General features: G+C 35.5%; 1 protein-coding gene across 1 annotated transcript in view; it reads left to right on the top strand.

Moving 5' to 3' along the window:
* The window catches only part of gas2b (growth arrest-specific 2b), a 43,648-nt gene that overhangs the window by 6,735 nt on the left and 15,030 nt on the right, over positions 1 to 21,883 (top strand). Inside the window, exons 2-6 of the mRNA XM_022667117.2 lie at positions 5,704 to 5,875; positions 11,687 to 11,796; positions 14,804 to 14,945; positions 20,082 to 20,145; positions 20,857 to 21,328. Of these exons, the coding sequence (XP_022522838.1) occupies positions 5,731 to 5,875; positions 11,687 to 11,796; positions 14,804 to 14,945; positions 20,082 to 20,145; positions 20,857 to 21,328 (933 nt within the window). The 5' untranslated portion in view covers positions 5,704 to 5,730. The remainder of the gene's footprint in view (positions 1 to 5,703; positions 5,876 to 11,686; positions 11,797 to 14,803; positions 14,946 to 20,081; positions 20,146 to 20,856; positions 21,329 to 21,883) is intronic.

Below are 21,883 nucleotides of genomic sequence, written 5' to 3'. Positions count from 1 at the left end.
GCATTTTATCCTGCTTTTATTGGAGTAACTGTCTGGATGTTGAATGATTACCAACCCAGCTCATCCCCAACTCTCCACGTCATCATAAACATACTGGATGGAGCGCCATTATTCCATAGAACACAGTTGCACTGCTCCAAAGCTCAATGTAAGGGCATGTTGCCAATAGGTTTAGGTTTATCTGATCTAGGGAGTTCTATTTTATGGGCAGTACTTCTCTACAGGAACAACACAAGCTGTGTATGTGCATTTGCACATCTGTCTCAGCAATGCATACAAATAAAAAGTAGCTGAATGCATTCATATAAATATGTATATAGTATTTAGTATATTAGAGTATTTTATTCAGCATCAGTGTTGAGTGAAGATACGCCAGACATGTTCCTCTTTCTTAACGACTTAAACGATGTTGTCAGAACACTTAGCTGCTCTTAGATAAAATCAGTGACACGTTCCTCAGATCATTAAAGCTCAAGTTGGCCCTTTTATATCTCACTCTACTTAAGAACCAGGTCGATGATCTCGAGGCCTGTGATCCATAGAGATAAAAATCCCATGCAGAGTTTTGAAGCTCTTACTTTAGCGCTGGTGCGTGACGATAAGTGTGGGACTGCGGTGAGGTTCAAAGCTCAGCCTCATCTTCAGGAATCTCTGGCTCCTTCTGTATAACCCTCTCATCATCGTTTCTGCTTTTAGTTTGAGTTCTGTTTATTCAGCCGCGTTTCTGTAGAGTTACCCCTATCGTCCGGCTCAGAGGAGAGGAAAATATCCGCCAGTCACTTTGTTGGGAGGTTTTGGCCCCTATGTGTAGGTTTTTATCAGAATTCTGTATCTTTTGGCCCTTAAAACATGAATGACTTGAGATTTTAAATAGTTTGCTGTACTTATAAGAAATCACAGAAATCATATTTTGAGCTCAATCACTTTTTTTTATCTATCTTGTTGTACATGAAATTATGGAAAATTTGATGGAATCAAGTTTTGAAAAATGCTGAATTGAACATGGTGGCTGTTCTTGTTTTATTGCATTTAGATTAAAAATTACTGTCAATTACTGTGATTTAAATTGAAATTATTATTATTATAATCATCATTATTTTAATAAAATAATACAGTTTCTTAAAAAAATAATGCAGTGTGAAGATTGTGATGTCACTGAGATCAAAGTTATTTTTTTTTATTAAAGGGGCGGAGTTATTTCAAGATGTCAAGGAATTCATCGACCCATATAAATAGCTTGATATTTTAATTTAAAAAATTGCTTGATAAATATTTGAAATGCCTAAACGATTAAAACACATCTCTTTAAAACTTTAAGAAAATACAATATTAAAAAAAGTGTTTTTAAGCACTTAAAAATGTTTTCAACCAGCCAGTATAAGGCTTAAACCCACCCTGTCATCAAATAAAACTGTAGAAAATATAGAAGATTTTCTCGATGATTACCATTCCTCTATATTTGCAACATAATAATGTGTTAATTCGTGTGAGTAAATCTTATTTATTTTTTTATTTTTTTTACACTTTATCATGTATATATGGAATTTAAATCATTTTATATAGATATTGACCCTCATACAACCATATAGCACTTCTAAGGCTCTTCTAAAGTTCATCACCTGCCCTTGTTACTACATATACTATAAAGAATCGCTCATTATACGGCCTATTGTACCCTACCTGCCTCCGACTACTGTATATCACCCCACCCCATCTGTCTCTCTGCTTACTGCTGCTCCTCAGGCTTTAAGAAAATAAATAGATGGGGGCTTGCTGTTTCTCTGGGTCTGTTTGGTTGGCACACATCTGCCCCGCAGGTGTCTGCGCTCCTTCCCCTACCCGAGCAGAGTTACCGCAGTTACGAGGAGCGGGAAGCATGCTGCTACACGTGTTAAGACCCCTCTGATGAATGGCTGTCTGAGTGCAGGGGGGAAAGTATGGGTTGCTAGGGATTGGCATAAGCCTCAGCCATTAAATCCTTCCTTAACAAAATAGCACCCCCACACAAATGACATATGTTTTTGTATTAAGGAAATTGTATTACATGAATTGGCTCGAAAAAGTTTGGGCACCCCTGGTTAAAATATAAGATAGAATTAGATTTTATCATTGCTCTTAGGGAAATTTAGTTAACAGTAAAATAAAAAAAATTAAAATAAGTAAAAGCATCTTTAAAAAATATGTAAAATGTAAAAAGAGCTAAAATAAATTGGAATTAATGGTGAAAAAGAGATAATTCATAATTTTATTTCACAACAGCAAAAAAAAAACAGACAAGTGGGAGAAACAATCTCCTATTTGTACACATTTCTAATTACTTATTTGAATGGCTGCGAATTGACAAGAGTTAGCAGGATGACAAATGGGTTATTATTCAATATATCACAATAATAATATAATATTTTAATACTGTAAGCAAGGTGATATACAGCAATGGTTTTAATCTTATTTTAGAAAAACTCATAGTATATAAGCGCTATATGTACGTCACATTTCAAATCTGTTAAAAATGTTTACTTTTTATGCAATAATTTCATAACAGTGCAATCTGAAGACAGCAATAAGTACAGCGCTGTAATATAGTGGGTGGGGTTTAGACAAAACACTAAATGAACCACTTCTGACACCAATGTTACATTAAAACTTAAAATTATTAGTTAAAAAATAAAATAAATACTGTTTTTGACAAAAAAATAAGTATTGCACAACAAACAAATGTGCAGTATTTATAACATAAATGTAACATTCATTTATTTTAATAAATGACTCAAATAGACCTAAATTAAAAAAGTAAAAAACTATAAATATAAATATTTATTGAACACTGAGCTTTTTTTTTTATATTTCAGCAGATATACCAACAATGCAGTTTATTTCAGCAGTGCTATTCTAATAATACATTTACTTCAGCAGTGCTATTTTTGACTACTTTTTTGCTGATTAGCCTTCTGCCATTTTAATCATAAATGTAACTCAGCAGGGTTGTATTAGTGCAGCTAATATTACTAATACCTAAGACCTGTTCAGCTTATATCTTTCAGCTGTAAAACAGTTTAAAGAGATAGTACAGTAAGTATGAAAGCATAAGAAAGCCCAGTTCTGTAACCTAAAATAAAAAAGAAAATCCGAAACATATTTTTTTATTGTTGGTAAGTAAATTGTTATCTCATTACTTGAGATACTAAGTCATTATTTCGAGATAATAAGCGGTTATTTATTAACAAAAAAAAATCAGTGGGTTTCTATAAACATATGATGTGTGTGCATGCTGCCACTGTTTTAAAAAAATTCCTAATATTAGAGGAAACATGCAATATGCCAAATATTTGGTGCATTCTTAATTATATTTAAATATGTGTGCATACTCATTTATTAAACACAAATCCTAGCTTCTAAAAGCTCAGTCCTATTATTGTAGATTGAACCACTGAGTGAATATTTGGTTTTGTACAGTGTTTTGTACAGTGTACACTGTACATGCTCTGCTAATGGTGAAGCCATTTTTTTTCTTTACCACATTCTCTTCATAATAAAGTCAATTAGGACAAAGTCTGTGCTGGAAAACAATCCATTCTTTTAAAATAATATTATATTATAACAGTAATGGTAATAATGTATAATGCATCACAAAGGAAGCCCTGTAGAAGTTTGACGGAGTGCCCAGAGTTCTTCAAATGCAGTGACTGGAGTAGTGCTGCATCATTAGAGCTGGTATAAACCCAACCACGGTTTGATTTGACTTTGACCCAGAGAGAGAGTCACAGGCGTATATGAGCAGCATACCTCCAGAACACGGCCAAGAACGCGTTCCATTCAATCCACTGGTGCAGAGTTTGTGTGTCAGCACTTTAAGGCTGCAGTTTTTTCCTTGGGTGGAGGTTTTTCTGTATAAACAGCGCACCTGCAACGCTCAGAGTCCAAGTGTAGCTCTCTAAATAAATATACTCTAGTTTCATGACCAACCTGCTAAAGTACAGCATAGTAGATTGTGGACAGAAGGCTTTCAATACAATCTTTGTGTGGAGCAAAGCAGCCTTTTCTTAGAGTATTTCAGAAAGTTTTATAGAACTCAGGAAAAGTTAACTTATAGAGGATATGCATTGACGTCATGTTCCTGTAAGAACACGCCCACAAGTTGCAAAACTTTCTACAGCATGGCTGTGTTTCTAATGGGAAACAGAAAACACCGCAATGAAATGAAATTAAATGTTATTATAAGTTTAAATTAAGGACAGTTGGGCTCAACAGTGACCCAACAAAATCACCAAGGAACCAATGATCTGTAAACACTCTGCAAGAAAATTTGCTCTCTAATTTTATATCTATTTCTACCCAATTTGAAAGGCCAATTACAGTACCTCACCCACTAATATTCCATAAGTAATAATGCCCAAAACACTAGTAGACTAAAGGCTATGCACATGCCTCTTCTTATTCAACTCATTTTAAACTGCCACTGATGCAGCATCACTCAGAGGAAAGCGATGGATCCCCAGCTCTGATGCATCAGCTAACAGATGCCTGCGCTGACCAACATTACATTTGGAGTCATGTATGGTGAAGGCACCATCTACAAATCCAGAAAGAGCATTGCAAATTGTGCTCTCTCTCAGACTCCGGCTGCTGATGGCAAAGCAGCATGATCTAGTATTTAAATTGGCGATCTTTGGATCATAGTAGCAGCTAATCTGCTGGAGAACCTAGAGACCAGAAATCATGATTTCTGATATTTCTGTGTAGCTAATTTCAACACTGCCACTGATGCAGCATCACTGAGCAACACTCATAGGAAAGCGATGGATCCCCAGCTCTGATACATCAGCTCTCAGGTGCCTGCGCTGACCAACATTACATTTGCAGTGATGTGGGGTGAAAGCTCTGCCTATTCATAGAGAACATGGCCAATTGGGCTGGACAACCTGGAGCCTAGAAATGATGATTTCTAATATTTCCTTGTAGCTGATTTCAATGCTGGAGAAATACATTAAACCAGTGGTCAACAAATACAGAAATTAACATTCCTTTATATATGCAATAATGTCAGGCCTAGCATAATTTAGTATGTCAAATGATGGTTTATGCAAAAACAAATGGACTTTTTTCTTACGTTTGATCTCCCTTTACTCCAAAATTCTACAGTAATTTAACTTGATACTTATGTCATTAATAGTATGGAAAGACTTCTTCAAGGAACAAATGTGTGTCATTTGACAACAGCTTGATTTGTTTGGTTTTATAGGACTTTTTTTATTTTTTTATTTTTTATTTACTTGATATATAGTTTTTTTTACATGTCAGATTTTTTGGTGCCACCCCCCCCCCCCCCCAGGGCATTTGGTACCATATATGCATTGCACAATCCGAATGGGCAGAGTTCTGGAAGTGAATAATGTGTAAATTCTGAGTAAATCTTGAAAAATGTGTTGTTATGCAGTTTTTTTAGGAAACCATGTTGTGGAAACAATAGGCAAGACCCGAAAGTTCAAAATATTAGTTTTGAATTTATTGTAAAAATCAGTGTGTAGTTTTACTTGTAATATCATCTAATAACACTTACTTCATCTTCTTGATGTTTGCAAATTTCAGCTTGTCTTTGTCCATATTTTGTCAGATTTTTTTCTGATTAATTCATTGGTCACATTGTCTTCGCTCTGTTTTAATTATTAAAATCTTTTTTTTTTTTTTTTGTTTCCATGTGATCAGATCCAGAAAACCACAAACTGGGGCAGAATGAATGGACCCTTGAGTCCGAGGCGAGAACCAGGGCCTGACCTCTCCTGTCTGCAGCAGTACAGCGAGTGGCTGTCCTGCAGGCATGAAGCCAGCCTACTGCCCATGAAGGAGGACCTCGCTCTCTGGCTTAACACCATCCTGGGTAAGGAAGCGGGATGTGCAGAGTGATAGTGGGTGGGAGTTGGAGGAAGTTGGCCTGTTATCTGACCTTGTTCTTGATCAGGTTCGACCTGGAGCATGAATTTAAAGGAGTCTGGCTGAGTGTGTTTTTGCTTGCAGATTTGTTGAGAAAATCATATGGTTTAAGCACAAGCTGAAGGTTTTCTGAAGGTCAGGTTCAGTAAGGAACAGGGTGAAAATATGTGCAGAAACATGCATATGTAAGTAAAACAGATGTTCATATGATGAGACGTTACAATGGACATTTTAGAGCACAGCAAGATGATCTACGCACACCTAACATGGGGCTGTTCTACTGTAGCTGTGCATTTTGCAAATATTGTTCAAAAGCACAAATACTGTTTGTACAGCTCTGGAAAAAAAATAAGAGACCATTTAAAAATTATGAGTTTCTTTGACTTTACCAAATTGAAAACCTCTGGAATATAATCAAGAGGAAGATGGATGATCACAAACGATCAAACCAAGCTGAACTGATTGAATCTTTGCACCAGTAGTAAAGCAGCATAAAGTTATCCAAAAGCAGTGTGTAAGACTGGTGGAGGAGAACATAATGCCAAGATGCATGAAACCTGTGATTAAAAACCACCAGGGTTATTCCACCAAACATTGATTTCTGAACTCTTAAAACTTTATGAATATGAACTTGTTTTCTTTGCATTATTTGAGGTCTGAAAGCTCTGCATCTTTTTTTGCATCTTTATTTCAGCCATTTCTCATTTTCTGCAAATAAATGCTCTAAATGACAATATTTGTATTTAGAATTTGGGAGCAATGTTGTTTGTAATTTATAGAACAAATCAACAGTTAATTTTACTATAAAAAACATATAAATAAAAAAAAAATCAGAGAACTTAAGTGATCTCCTATTTTTTTCCAGAGCTGTATATCCTTCTAAGATCTTGCAAATGATTTTGTCTACTGTAGTGGACATAGGTCTGGGACTTACAGACCAAGCACCATAACACCATGATGTAAATGATATGAGTACTTAAAACAATGATTTTTGTGCTTCTATCACAGTTAAGCATGAACTAGCTTGCACTAAATTACAGCTGACATGACCAGCAACAGCTTATTTGCATAGAAGTGACAAAGCCCTTAAACGGCTCATTTTAAAAGGGACTGAAACTAAATTTGTAAAAAAAAAACTTCATGACCATGTTTTGTATAGCCCGTAGACCGACTGTATGTTAACTTGTGTAAAAATAGGAATAATACACCCCCTTTAAACCCTTGTTTATGGGTCCCAGGAGGATAACAGGACATGGGTTAGTAGTACATGTTTTTAGGCAGACCTGATAATCTGAATTCCCTAAATTCCACTTACCGTAACATCAACGGTGAGACATCTGTTGGTATCCTGAACAGGGGCTTGGCTTTCCCAAATAAAGCAGGACATGTCGTGACCTGTAGAGGTCTGAATGCTCTGACATGAAGAAAAGTAGAGAAGTAGAGATTTAGGTTGTCATAAAGTGACAGAAGCATTATTTAACAGAAGACAGCAAAGCTGTAATGTAGCAGAGCTGTTAAAACCACTGTGGAGAGGTTGAAGTAGATGAGCATATATACACAGCACATCTTTCCACTTCATTAGAAACACTTTCATGAAAAACATATGGAATTATTTAGTAATAGAAAAGTGTTGAACAAACTCGAATATGTTTTATATTTCAGATTCCTCGAAGTAGCACCTCTTGCTTAGATGACAGTTTAAACATCTTGGCTGATTTTTCTTAGTCAGTTTTATGAGGTAGAGTCACCTGGATTGGCTTTCAGTTAACAGCTGTGCTGAACTCATCAAGAGTTAATTACTTGAATTTCTTGCCTCTTAATGTGTTTTAGAGCATCAGTTGTAAAGTAGTGAAGAGGTAGAGTTACAGGTATACAGTGAATAGCTCTATTTGAGTAATGTTCTAATTCATATTATGGCAAAAACTACTCAAATAAGTAAAGGGAAAAAATGACAAATCTCCTTAAATTCCGCCGCAAAGACCATCAAATATGTTATGATGAAACTGGCTGTCATCAGGACCGCCCCAGGAAAAGAAGAGCCAGCCTCAGAAAGTTAACAGCTCCCCAGATAAGAGTTGCTAAATGCTTCACAGAGTATTTTGGTTTGTTTAACACTTTTAGGTTACTAAAAAGTTAAGTTAAGTTAAGTTAAGTTACTATGATTCCTTACATGTTCCTTCACATTCTGGATCACTTCAGTATTTATTTACAATGCAGACAATTTTAAAATAATGAAAAAATAAATAAACATTGAATGTGTGTCCAAACTTTTTACTGCTACTGTACATATACAGTATAAAGTTTAGCTCATATATCTCATATATAATGAAAGACAAGTATCTAAATTTTGCTGATTTTTTGTGTACTACAAAATTTGAACACACTAACTGTCCCTTACGCTGTGCCAAAAATTCTTACTGAGCGGACCAATACAAACTCATCTCAAAATGACCTAAAATAAACTCTTTTTACAGTGTCTTCCATAAGAAGGTTTAGAAGTTGAAAATGTTTTGAAAATGTTCTCTCCTGTAAAGTTGCTGTACTTATTTTTAAGATACTTGTTTTTCATTAGACAGCAACAAAATATGGGTGTAATACACTGAAAAAAATGATAAGTAACATTTACTTAAAAAAAAGTTTCGCAACTTTCTGCATTTGCTTTTTTTTAAGTAAATTTAATTTCAGATAAATTGAAGTAACTTCAACTCGGTTTCAAGATTAAATGCTACATAGAATAAATAAGTGAAGTGAACTGAACTATATTATGCATAATATATTATAATTCCTGAAATGTAAATATTTTTAGTTAAAACACACATATTACACTGTCTCAACACAGGGATGGCATGTAATACATTCAAACGGAATGTATTACATGCCATCCATGTGTTGAGACAGTGAGACTTGGTCTGTTTACAAAATAAATCTTTAAATCTATAAATAAATCTGTACTATATAATGTATCATAAATGATTTGAGTAAAATTGTATAAATTAAGTAATTGTAATTAGGTAATATTGTATGCAGGAATTAAGAAAAGGTTACTAAAAGAAAGGATTGATTCAGTAAAATTAAATTAAGTATAGTTTACTAAAAGAACGGATTAATTCTGCAAAAACAAATTAAGAAAAATTACTAAAAGAAAGGATTGACTGAAGTTCAGTTCACTTATTTACTCTATGCAACATTTAAGTCTTGAAACCGAGTTGAAGTTACTTAAATTTTTCTGAAATTAAATTTACTTAAAAAGAGCAAATGCAGAAAGTTGCGAAACCTTTTTTAAGGAATTTTTTAGCGAAGAATGATGAGTTTACTCATCATTTTTTTCAGTGTACTCTAGCAACTCACTGCATCTCCATATTGGATTAATCAAACTACCCATGTTTCTAGGTAGCTGGTAAGATGCAAACAAACAGCCAGCCTCATTCTCTGTAACTTCCTGTTCCTGGATGATCTCACGAAGCCGGTATGGCCATGAGGAGAGAGAGCAGACCTCAGGAGAGCACTTAGCTTCATTACCGCCATCACCGAGGGGAGGCGGCTAATGACCATCCGCCGTCACCCTGTACATTGGCGTCTCTGTTCGGTTCTGGTTTTGTTGTGGTTTCCCTCCTCCCGCGCCTCCCAAACACCTCCTCCTCCTCCTCCTCGCTCTTCCCTCTCGTCCCTGCCGCCTCGTTACAATGTGTGTGCATTTAGCACCCGGGCACTGGAATGCGTCTGCAGGCCCATGTGAACTCGGAGGGGGGGGTGTGATGCTAGCAGTTAGTGTACTTAGAGGATGTTTATGAGCACCTGTGAGTTGCCCGAGGCACAGGAAGAATGCTGCGCCGGGTAAAGAAAGAAGTGGTTGAGGAGGAGAAGGAGAAAGACGGATTTATTGAGGAGAAACCACAGCCGGCGTGAAGGTTTCAGCAGCACCACACATTGAGTAAACAGGTCTTAACTCTATCTGAAAGTGTGTTGTGAAGCTCCATTGCTTGCTTTTGTGTATGGGCACCCAGAGTAATTTTACCCAATACCAGGCCTGCCAGCTTAAGGTGCTGTTTGCTTCTTTTCAGCATGTCTTCAATCACATAATACAAAATAAGCACTGGAATTCTACACACATTCTACAGTGCCTTGCAAAAATACTTGGCTCCCTTGAACTTTTCAACCTTTTGCCACAATTCAGGCTTCAAACATAAAGATATGAATTTTATTTTTTTTATGAAGAATCAACAATAAGTGGGACACAATCGTGAAGATATTTTTTCTGGATATTTTAAACCTTTTTTAGATATATAAAAACGGAAAAGTTTAGCGTGCAATATTATTCGGCCATTTTCCTTTCAGTGCAGCAAACTCACTACAGAAATTCAGTGAGGATCTCAGAATGATCCAATGTTGATCTAAATGACTGATGATGATAAATAGGATCCACCTGTGTGTAATCAAGTCTCGTATAAATGCACCTGCTCTGTGATCAGAGTCTCAGAGCTCTGTTTAAAGCCCAGAGAACATCATGAAGACCAAGGAACACACCAGGCAGGTCTGAGATACTGTTGTGGAGAAGTTTAAAGCCAGATTTGGAACCAAAAAGATTTCCCAAGCTTTAAACATCTCAAAGAGCACTGTGCAAGCGATCATATTGAAATGGAAGGAGTATCAGACCAATGCAAATCTACCAAGACCCGGCCGTCCCTCTAAACTTTCAGCTCAAACAAGGAGAAGACTGATCAGAGATGCAGCCAAGAGGCCCATGATCACTCTGAATGAACTGCAGAGATCTACAGCTGAGGTGGGAGACTCTGTCCATAGAACAACAATCAGTTGAACACTGCACAACTCTCTGACCTTTATGTAAGAGTGGCAAGATGAAAGCCATTTCTCATAAATATCAATAAAAAGTCTCATTTAAAGTTTGCAACAAGCCACCTGGGAGACTCACCAAACATGTGGAAGATGGTGCTCTCGTCAGATGAAACCAAAATCGAAATTTTGGCCACAATGCAAAATGTTATGTTTGGCATAAAAGCATTTATAGGCTTTATGTGCGTTAATGGACTAAGAGAAGAAGCAGAATGGTCACCAATTTTACCAATTTCCTGTAATCAATGCCATCCATTAACAAGTCACCAACTGCCTTTGATGCAGTGGACTGCTATGGACAGTTTGGCATTCGAAGGCAGTCAGGTTAGAGTACAAAGGCCTGAACTTCAATCCAGCCTTTGCTGTGGAATAACACACTGCACCAACAGCTAGTGTGACTATCTTGGGTGCCATAACATAGGTCAGTAGTGACCATCCTGTGACCACAGTAGTGACCACATGTTCGCTCTAATGGCAGGACTTCCAGCTGGCATTTTTCAGCAGGATGCAACTCTTCCTTGACTCTTCCTTGCCCAGGTCCCCAGATTAATCAAGAATTGAGCATTAATACCAGTCTACAAGTATGCAGAACCTGTACGCCTCCATGCCCAACCATATCTCATCTTGTTTCCATGATAGATGAGTCCAACAGGGTTCTTATTAGAGCCACATTTTAGATCTTTACATACATACGAAGGTTCCTTCCATTCCAACAACTCCTTCTTAGTGTTCTTTTTGTCTTTTTGGTCAAAAAGTGTTTGTTGAATTCTTCTAAGCTTTTATTCTAGCAGTAATTCTCAGTCAGCAATACTGGTATTCCAGTAAAGACTATAAACTACCCATCATCTAGTCACTAGCGCCAAAGTACAGTTACCCGCCAAACTCTGACCTCCTTTTATTTCTTCAGGGCTGAATATAACAGCGGAGAACTTCATGGATGTGCTGGAGAATGGAGCGGTTCTCTGCCAGCTGGCTGAAGAGCTCCAGGAGAGGATGATTCTGGTCAACAGTGGCAAGGTACTCATTCCAAAACTCATTTCAATGAAACATTAGAATCTCTGATACTAGAGCAATCTCTGGTTCTCTGAATCTGTTTTGCCTTTTTTAAATAAATGTAAATTTTTTATAAATGAATAATAAAGAATGCTTTTTTTAAGGTTTATCGTGCATTCACACCATTTGAGCTACTGAGCAACATCCTCTATAGTACATATACAGTAAATTCCTCCCAAGCTTTTTTTCTGAGCAATAAATCTACTGCCTCATATACCATATGGGTGGTTTAGTTTCATTGGCACAGTGTGAGGTGTGGGAATGTATGTATAAATAGAGCTTTGAAACGTATAGAACTGGCTTCTCGCTCAACCCTCACCCCCACATCGCACAGTTATTATATGTTGCTCCTCAAGGTGTGTTATGTTTTTAATGATTCTGGAATGCGGCCATGGCTGAAATTAAGTGCATTAAAGAATAAGGAAAATAATAATAAAAAAAATCCTCCAGAGCATCTCCCATTCAATAATGTCCATATGTAAGTAGTCTTCAAATAAGGTGTTTTAAAAATATTGTTGTGTTATACATTATATAAATGTTAAAGTATAGACACACTTATAGGAGTGTCTTCTACACCTACACTCTAAAAAAGTGATTTTTGTGTTTTAATGAGAAGAAATATATATTATCAAGTTGAGTGAACTGCTTGTTGAGCCAATGAAAAGATGTATTTTCAACCAACTTTTATAATACTACACGTGTCAATTCTCTTTCTACCGTGTTGGTTTATACAGCTTTCCCATAGGCTCCTGGCACCATATAATTGCATATTGGGTGTGGCCTCTCCCCTACATACCATTTTTGTGATTGTCTGTTGCCCAAAGCTACCCAATCCTGGGCATGCAATAGGGTCATATATGTTTAGATTGCCAGGTCTCAGTGTTGTAGGCTGTAAGAGCAAGTTACCTTTACTCTGTGTTCCTAGTTCTCTATGGAGTGAATTTTGTGCCAAAAGTTTTACGTAAAAAAATAAAATCCACAATCAAAATTTTAAGAATCAAAAGCAAAACATGTATGTTGCAAATTCAAAAGAGAAAAAATATATATCAAATATATATATATATTTAAATATACTTGGTTATTTTATTATTCTTTGCACTTATTTGAAAATTATTTTAGTTTGGATTTTGCCAGTCTTTGCTTTCATTTTTGGATTTTTTTGGATTTTCTGTGGATTTTTGTGGATTTTGCTGCTAAAGACTTTTGCTTCTGGAATCTCTCCTTTGCTTCTGCTTCATTTTTTTGGTTCTGATTTTTGGCACACTTTTCACGGGTGGGCGGGGCTTAGAAGAAGGCGTTCCCCTTTAATCTCTATTGGTCACCTACCCTGAACCCTCGTCTGAGACAGACCACGCCCACCCCGCCAGCTTCAAGCGCTCTTCCAAACATGGCGGAGCGAACGGGGTTCAGCTCACAGCAGCACCAGCAGGTACTTTTCCAATTCAATTTCATACAGACGTTATGTTTAATGTTATATTTCTTTTTTAAGTAAGTGTTTAACTCTATTAAGATGCTCATGTTAGCGGGGTGTGCTAAATATCCATGCTTAAATTATACTAGTTAGTTAGTGAACACTAACCTACCTAGTCAGTGAGTTAGCTAGTTTACCTAGGTCATCTGGTCAGTGAGTTAGCTAGTTTACCTAGGTCATCTGGTCAGTGAGTTAGCTAGTTTACCTAGGTCATCTGGTCAGTGAGTTAGCTAGTTTACCTAGGTCATCTGGTCAGTGAGTTAGTGGGTTAGCTAAGCTAGTTAGGTTACCTAGTCAGTGAGTTAGCTAGTTAACCTTAACCAGCACTTACTTGGCTTTACCCTGGGGCATAATAACTAGCTTAGCTAACCCACTAGCTCACTGACTAGGTAACCTAACTAGCTTAGCTAACCCACTAACTCACTGACCAGATGACCTAGGTTAAGTAGCTAGCTAACTCGCTGACCAGATGACCTAGGTAAACTAGCTAACTCACCTGCTGGTACTGCTGTGAGCTGAACCCCGTTCGCTTCGCCATGTTTGGAAGAGCGCTTGAAGCTGGCGGGGTGGGCGTGGTCTGTCTCAGACGAGGGTTCAGGGTAGGTGACCAATAGAGATTAAAGGGGAACGCCTTCTTCTAAGCCCCGCCCACCCGTGAAAAGTGTGCCAAAAATCAGAACCAAAAAAATGAAGCAGAAGCAAAGGAGAGATTCCAGAAGCAAAAGTCTTTAGCAGCAAAATCCACAAAAATCCACAGAAAATCCAAAAAAATCCAAAAATGAAAGCAAAGACTGGCAAAATCCAAACTAAAATAATTTTCAAATAAGTGCAAAGAATAATAAAATAACCAAGTATATTTAAATATATATATTTGATATATATTTTTTCTCTTTTGAATTTGCAACATACATGTTTTACTTTTGATTCTTAAAATTTTGATTGTGGATTTTATTTTTTTACGTAAAACTTTTGGCACAAAATTCACTCCATAGTTCTCACAGTATGTTGGTTTGGAGCTACAGTGTTCGTTCCTGTGCTGCTGCAGTATTATGCTGTTAGTATTAGCACTTCTTTAAAAATATGCTATATGCATATTTTTTTTATAAACTAAATTCTTGAGCTAATTAAACCGTTGTTGAGTGGACCAATCTCAGTTAAGCTGAATAAACTTGTATATATATAACAATTCAAATGAGTCAAAGCAAAAAGATAACTTGACTGAGTTAACATGAATAAACTTAAAATTCTATATAATCACAACTTAAGTGAGTCAAAGCAAAATGATGACTTGACTTAGTTGAGTTAAGTTGAGCCAATAAATATATTATTTTTTTTCAGTGCAGGAGCTTATCAGATTCCATTCTAAACCCATAGTCACTGCACTTTGCTCTGTAATTTTACTTGGTCTAACACTTAAATGCTTACTAAAAATGCAGTGCTTTTAAAAACATAAATAGAGTAAAAAATGACTCTATAACTGATAATCTTTGTGATCTATAGCCCTTCATTCGGCGTGTGATTCGCTGGCGAGCTGATGCCGCCCCGGGTTCCTTCTTTGCCCGGGACAACACGGCCAACTTCCTGTACTGGTGCCGAAAAGTTGGGGTGGGCGAGTCTCATCTCTTTGAGTCAGAGGATCTGGGTGAGTAACAGTACAGAATCATCCTTCTGTTTCAGTCAGAAAGTGGAATAGGTGTTTTAAGCAGGCTGTACACATGCATTTCTGGACAAGCTGAGAGCTACAGTATATGCAGAATGGCACAGTTCTGCCTGATCCTTGCAAAATTAAACACTAAGACAAATAAGCACAGATTTGTACAAAAAAAAGAGTACAAAGCTTGTCTCTGGGGCTGTACCTCAAATTGAGGTCCAATAGAGTACCTTTCAGCGAAAGTCTTTATTTGTATCCATGTTTTATAGGTTATACAGATTTTAAACATTATCATCTGCTGAATATGTGTCAAGAACTTGATAATCAAAAATTGCCTGGCTTTCAAATGGAAAACGGATAATTAAAACATATATTGTTTATTGGTACAGTGATACAAAATACCGGACTGTACATCCTGCTGTTAGGAAAGACTTTGTACTTCAGAGGGAACACATCTGACCCTGTAAAGAGTAATATTATACCTTTGAGGCTACAATTATGAAAAGTGTACCTTTGAGTACAAAAAAGTACTTATACCATACCTCTGTTTTTTTAGTGTGTACTTTCTGCAGTTTTTCAAATTTGTTAAATATGCACTTCACCAGAGCTACATAGTGCAGTTTGCAGCATGCTAAGAGCATTCCAAGCAATAATAGAGATGCTGTTCTCTCTGGGAGCAACACACTGATTATTAAGCTGTTATATTAGGGTGAGAATTGCTTTAAATATCACATATTTTTATTTTGTTATTTCAACCATTTCTCATTTTCTGCAAATAAATGCTCCAAATGACAATTTAATTTGGAATTTGGGAGAAATGTTGTCTGTATTTTATAAAATAAAACAACAATGCTGATTTTACTCAAACATAAACATATACATATCAAAATCAGAGAAACTGATTCAGAAACTGAAGTGTTCTCTTAGTTTTTTCCAGAGCTGTATATGTGTTGTAAATCTCAAAAAACATGAATTCCTATAATGCTGGATTATTTTTTATCTTTCCAAGTAAGCTAGATAAGTGAGATATCCTCCCATTTTGTTTACTCTGGGTGTGGTTTTCCTGTTGCAGTTGTTTTTTTAAGCCCCCTGCCCCTACAGTAGGTGTTGGATGAATAAAGTGTGTAGATCTTTGATAAGCGTCCAGCTTTCTCATGACCGACAGAAATCTGATCTGCAGGACTGGGTTTGAGTCATCAATGTAATGAATCACACATACTCATGTTCATGATGCCGATTCACAGACTGGAAGCCTCAGTACAGTGTTAAAATTACATTACACTGGTCCAACGAAAATAACGTGCTGTCAAATCTCAGGTCATGCTGTTGAGCATCAGCAGCTGGAGTCCGAGAGAGCACAATGGGCCATGTTTTCTCAGGACAGTGTGTGAATGTATGAATGTGTGATCATTTTATGTGATCTTGAGTGTTGAGTTAGCGCTGCAGAAAGTATCTCCTTTTAAAAGTGTATGTTTGCTTCTACACGTCTGTTCCTTCCTGTTGCTTTAATTATATTTTATATTCCATATAAGTAGTTTTTAACTTTTTACCTTATGCATGTGACCTCTTATGGGCTAACTAATTGGGTAGAAAATCAGATAAAATTTTAAATAAATGAAAAAAAAAAAATTACATTAGCCTGCATTAGTAACTCCAGTACTGACTCTATCTGACTGACTACATTCTGATTTAAACAACTTATTTATTAATTACTTTTATATATATACCAATATATAGATATAGATAATATATTCATTTTAAAGGCATAATTGTCTTTGTTTTTATGAATGATATATAAATGGCATCATAGACAGAGATAACCCATCCTCTCTCTTTTTTTTAGTCTCTCTATCTCTGTGTGAATGAAGTCTGTTGGGAGCTGAGCTGAATGGCAGTGCAGTATCACTATCACTCCTCATGACCCGTTTGGCCCCGGCTGTCACTGTATGTGTTGGATGAAAGAGAGCAAGAAGGACAGAAAGCGAAGGAAAAAAAAAGAGGACAGTATTGTCGGGTCGACAGGAAACAGAATCTTCCGGTTCAGACAAAGAACTGATAATAGAATTTTACAGTGGCAAAGAAGAAGAGTCTAGATTCCATTTGTTACCAATGAATGTTGGATATAAAGATAGTAAACAAACTAGACGTAGAGAAGAAGCTCTTTTGTGAAACTAGAATGCAGACCCCACCCTACAAAAAAAATCTTTATTTCTTTATTTATTTACTCAGCATTTTACCCTAATAATACATGGTTGTCAGTAAGGCTGCTTTCACACCAAAGACTTTCAGGCTTTTCAGTTTGGATCAGAACCAAATATTAGAAAATGTGAAAGGGGGCGTGGACCAGAGTTTGGTTTGGATCTACTGAACATTATTATATTTTTATTTTATTAAAATAAACAGTGTTTGTTTTAGCTGTTAAATCTGAGCTCAACTTTAATGTTTTCTTTACACTGTAAGGCAATAAATACTGTATAATAACAAAACAGCAAAACAACAAATCCAAGTAGAAAACTCTTAATGGTTGTGTGTATCAAAGTTAAAAAAAATTCACTTAGTAAAATCTGAAATTTAATATAAAATCAAATGTATTATTATTTTTTATTATTTATTTATTTGTCAAACTATGCATAACAATAAATCAGTCATTTCTTAAAATTTTCTTTTTTCATTTTACAAAAAAAAAACATCCACAAATTTATATTATTCCCTAAAAAAAGCGATAAAACTTGCAAAACAGCTCCTTTTAAATGTGAAGCAAATAAAAAAAAAGATTTATTTATTTATTTGCCCAACTATGCATTACTGATTGGCAGGTGCTGTACTACATCCAAAAATACTGTAGATAAATCAGTAATTTCTGAAAATTGACTTTTTTTGTTATTTCATTTAATCAAAAAAAAAACATTTACAAATTGGTTTTAATTTTATTATTCCCTAAAAAACAGAAAAAAGGAAAACAGGACAGAATGTGAATGTGTGATCATGTTATGTGATCTTGAGTGCTGAGTTATTGCTGGATATAAAATTAGTTCCTTTTGAATGTGGAACAAAGTTTAGAAAAAAAAATCCTCAAATTTGAAACACAAATGTTCAACTTAGTAAAACCAGAAAATCGTTAAATTTATTTATTATTTATTTTTATTATTTATTTGTTTGCCCAAGCATGCACCACTGATTGGCAGGTGCTGTACTACATGCAAAAATACTGTAGATAAATCAGTACTTTCTGATTTTTTTCTTTTTTTTTTCTTTTTTTATTTATTTAATAAAAAAAACACCCACAAATTGTTTTTATTTTTATTATTTCCTAAAAAAAAAAAAAAAAAGGAAAACAGGACAGGGTGTGAATGTGTGATCATTTTATGTGATCTTGAGTGCTGAGTTAGTTAGTGCTGGAGATAAAACTAGCAAACTAGCTCCTTTTAGAAAAGTTTAGAAAATATTACTCAAATTTGAAAAACAAATGTTCAACTTAGTAAAACCAAAAAAACATTAAATGTATTTATTATTTATTATTTTTTTATTTTTTTTTTTATTTGCCCAAGCATTCATCACTGATTGGCAGGTGCTGTACTACATCCAAAAATAGGTAAAATCCTTCATTTCTGAGAATTCGTCGTTTCGTGAGAATACTACCTCAGCTAACTGAAGAAATCAAATCTTTTGAAATCAAATGATGCATTTAAGACAGGTTCTAACACAGCTCTAAACAAACAACAGTTAATTCATCTGAGTGAATCACCTGCGCTTGCTCAACAGTGTTTTCCAAATAAACACCAGCATGTTTGTTTTGTATGTGGCTTCCAAAGCCTCAGAAATCGAGGTGGAGTAAAGGCGTAGTATCTTTTAATCAGCCAGAGCATTTTGGAAGACTGCAGATGATTAGAGAGACAGAATATTCTGCAGTCTCCGGCTTGCCCGTGTTTTTCTAGAAATATGTGCCCAGAGCCTCAGGGCAGCGGGAAAGCATTAAGAGAGAGTTGCTGTTTTTCTTAATAATTTGAATATTTGGTGTCTTATTACTTTGGGCATTTCGAGTTATACTGTTAGCGTCTGTCAGTTGCTGATCCTGTCAGTGTGTTACATGTGTTTATATATATATATCATTTATATACCAGTGCATCTCAAAAAATTAGAATGTTACTATAAAAGTTACAGTTCAAAATGTGAAACTCGCGAGAAACGTTTATTTCTTTTATTGTTGATAATTGTACCCTACAGCCCATGAAAACCGAAAAATTAGTGTCTCATTATATAAGGCCAATTGGTACTTTTGGCAGTGTGGGCAGTGTGCCACATCCTGCTGGAAAATGAAATCCACATCTCCATGAAAGTTGTCAGTAGCAGAGGGAAGCATGAAGTGCTGTAAGATTTTGTGGGAAAACAAAACTGCACTGACTTTAGACTTGATAATAAAACACAGTGGATCAACACCAGCATTTGACTAACATTTTGTATACTGTGATTTTACAGTATTTATACTGTAAAACGCTTCTGTTTTCAATTAATTCCAAAACCTGCAGGTTATATTCATGTGGTGGATCAGATGGACTCAAGCCTGCAATTATTAGGGATGCACTGAATATTTGGCAACTGAAATAATTAGGCTAAAAATGGCAGAAAAAGAACTTTCAGAAAAATCTTCAGCTAAATAAGTGAAAAGACTTTATATTATACTTAGAATATATCGATATATGTAAAATATAATATATCAGATAAATTAATTTTATAAAATATAGTTAAATTGCATAAGTGTTTTTTTAAGCAGCGGTGACAGGCCCACACAAGCAAGTTAAAATATGCCTATTTTATGTTTATTGCATTTATCCAGTAGTAATAAAGTGGCAAAATGAATGAAAATCTGTAAAAAAAAAAAAAATCCTTTCATTCGTCTGCCACTTGATTTATTTTATTTTTGCTATTTCATTTCAGCTCTATTATGATTAATCATGCAGCTACAAAATGCACCCTTGTGGGCTGATAAAATATTCACAGAACGTAAAAAGAAGAAAGTGGTCGTAATAATCTGATTTGACTGTGGATCTTTATTGTTGTAAAATATAAAAAATAATATTCTTTAAAGTCAGATTGCTGATCTCTAATCACAGTTGCATGTTGTGTCAGTTCTTCACAGGCATCCCCGTGACGTGTGCTTGTGTCTCATGCAGTTGGGGAGAATCGCAGCAAAGTAAGAGTTCATCAGTTTAATGCCACTTTCTATTTGATTGTTTGATTATTCTTTAGTAGGAAAACATTAATCACTGACAGTATTAATACCCATTAATTAATACCCAATAAATTAATAATAAATATAATAAATTAATACCCAATTTTACTTTTAGCCAAAACTTGTTTTATATTTATTTATATTTATTATATATTAGAAATGTACTAAGAATTGATGTTAAATATATTTACATTAGAGTACAAATATGCTTCTTGTTCCTGTCTTTTGTAAGTAGCACACTTTTAATATACTTCGTTGGGTATAAAAATATATTTTAATATACTGTACTACAATGTTTAGCATGTTACAAATGTAAATTTTTTAAATGTAGTAATTTAATTTACTTTCCAAAAAGTTACATGATACATTGTACTTTAGGTGAACTACTGTAACAGTTGTTTTTAACACACTTTGTTAAAAATGTACAAAAGTATATTTGAAAATAATTTTTTTAGAAGTACATTGAATTACATTAAACTAAAATATTTCCTTTACAGTGTTCATTTTTTTTTAAATACACTATGTTCACTACACTATAGATTATTCAAAATTTGATAAAAACATAATATTTATGTACTTTTAATATATTTTAAGTACGTACATATATCTGTAGACATTTGACTATATGTTTAAAGTACAATTAAGTATATAAAATTTGAATCTTCTTTACAGGTATGGAATTGACGCCCCAGGTCTGGTCAAACTGGAGCGAGAACTTGAGAAAGAAGAGAATGGTTCACTCTCTCCATCCATGTTCTTCGCCTCGCCGTTACCGTCTCCCTCCTCTCCACCACTTCTGTTCCGTCCTGCTCCATCACCCTCTCCTCCTCTCCCAGCCTCCATCTCCCCCTCCGCTCTACCTGCCTCTCCACCTTCATCACCTTCTCCAGAGCCTAGCCCCTCCCCTCCACCAAGCCCAGCTTCAACCCCTCATCAGGAACAGGACCGCAGTGCCCTCTCTTCTTCATCTTCCTCTTCTTCAGCTTCCTCTTCCTCCTCCGCTGCTTCAGCCACACAACCTGAACGTATCTCACCCAGTCCTCCATCACCCATTAAAGCACTTACTCCCAGCACACGCCGCCTGAGCAGCAGCAGGACTAACGGACTGAAGAATAAGAGCTCAGACAACATGCTGGATGATATTGTGAGTAAAAACTAGCTACAACTAAATACATAACATTTTTACATACACAACTAGACCTGTGCCTATTGCACACAACCTATCTGCCATGCAAGGTCACTTTTTCTTCTCCAATTCAGTTCATTTTCATTAGTTTTTATAGTGTGTTTGCTAGTTTTTATTATTTATAGATAGATAGACAGATAGACAGATAGATAGATAGATAGATAGATAGATAGATAGATAGATAGATACTTCATTGATCCCCGAGGGAAAATTTTGGACATTCAGCAGCGGGTATACACAGTACACAAAAGTAACTAGTAAGGATAAAATAAAACAAAACTTATAAAAATACAAAAAAAATTGTATAACAATTTGTATTTGTAAACAAAAACAAATACAATAAAATATATAAAGTATAAAAAGTACAGTCAGTAGTGTGTAATGGAGGTAATGCAGTTGAACACAGTAGACAATACAGCCAGCCATACAAAAAGTGCAAATATGCAGTGCAAGCTTGTGCAAAACTACTAGTGCAAAATAATGTAATGTAAAAGGGCATCTCTGAGAGTGTGT

This window comes from Astyanax mexicanus, chromosome 23 (assembly GCF_023375975.1).
Source record: "Astyanax mexicanus isolate ESR-SI-001 chromosome 23, AstMex3_surface, whole genome shotgun sequence".
NCBI lineage: Eukaryota > Metazoa > Chordata > Actinopteri > Characiformes > Acestrorhamphidae > Astyanax > Astyanax mexicanus.
This window is presented reverse-complemented; position numbering and strand designations above follow the sequence as displayed.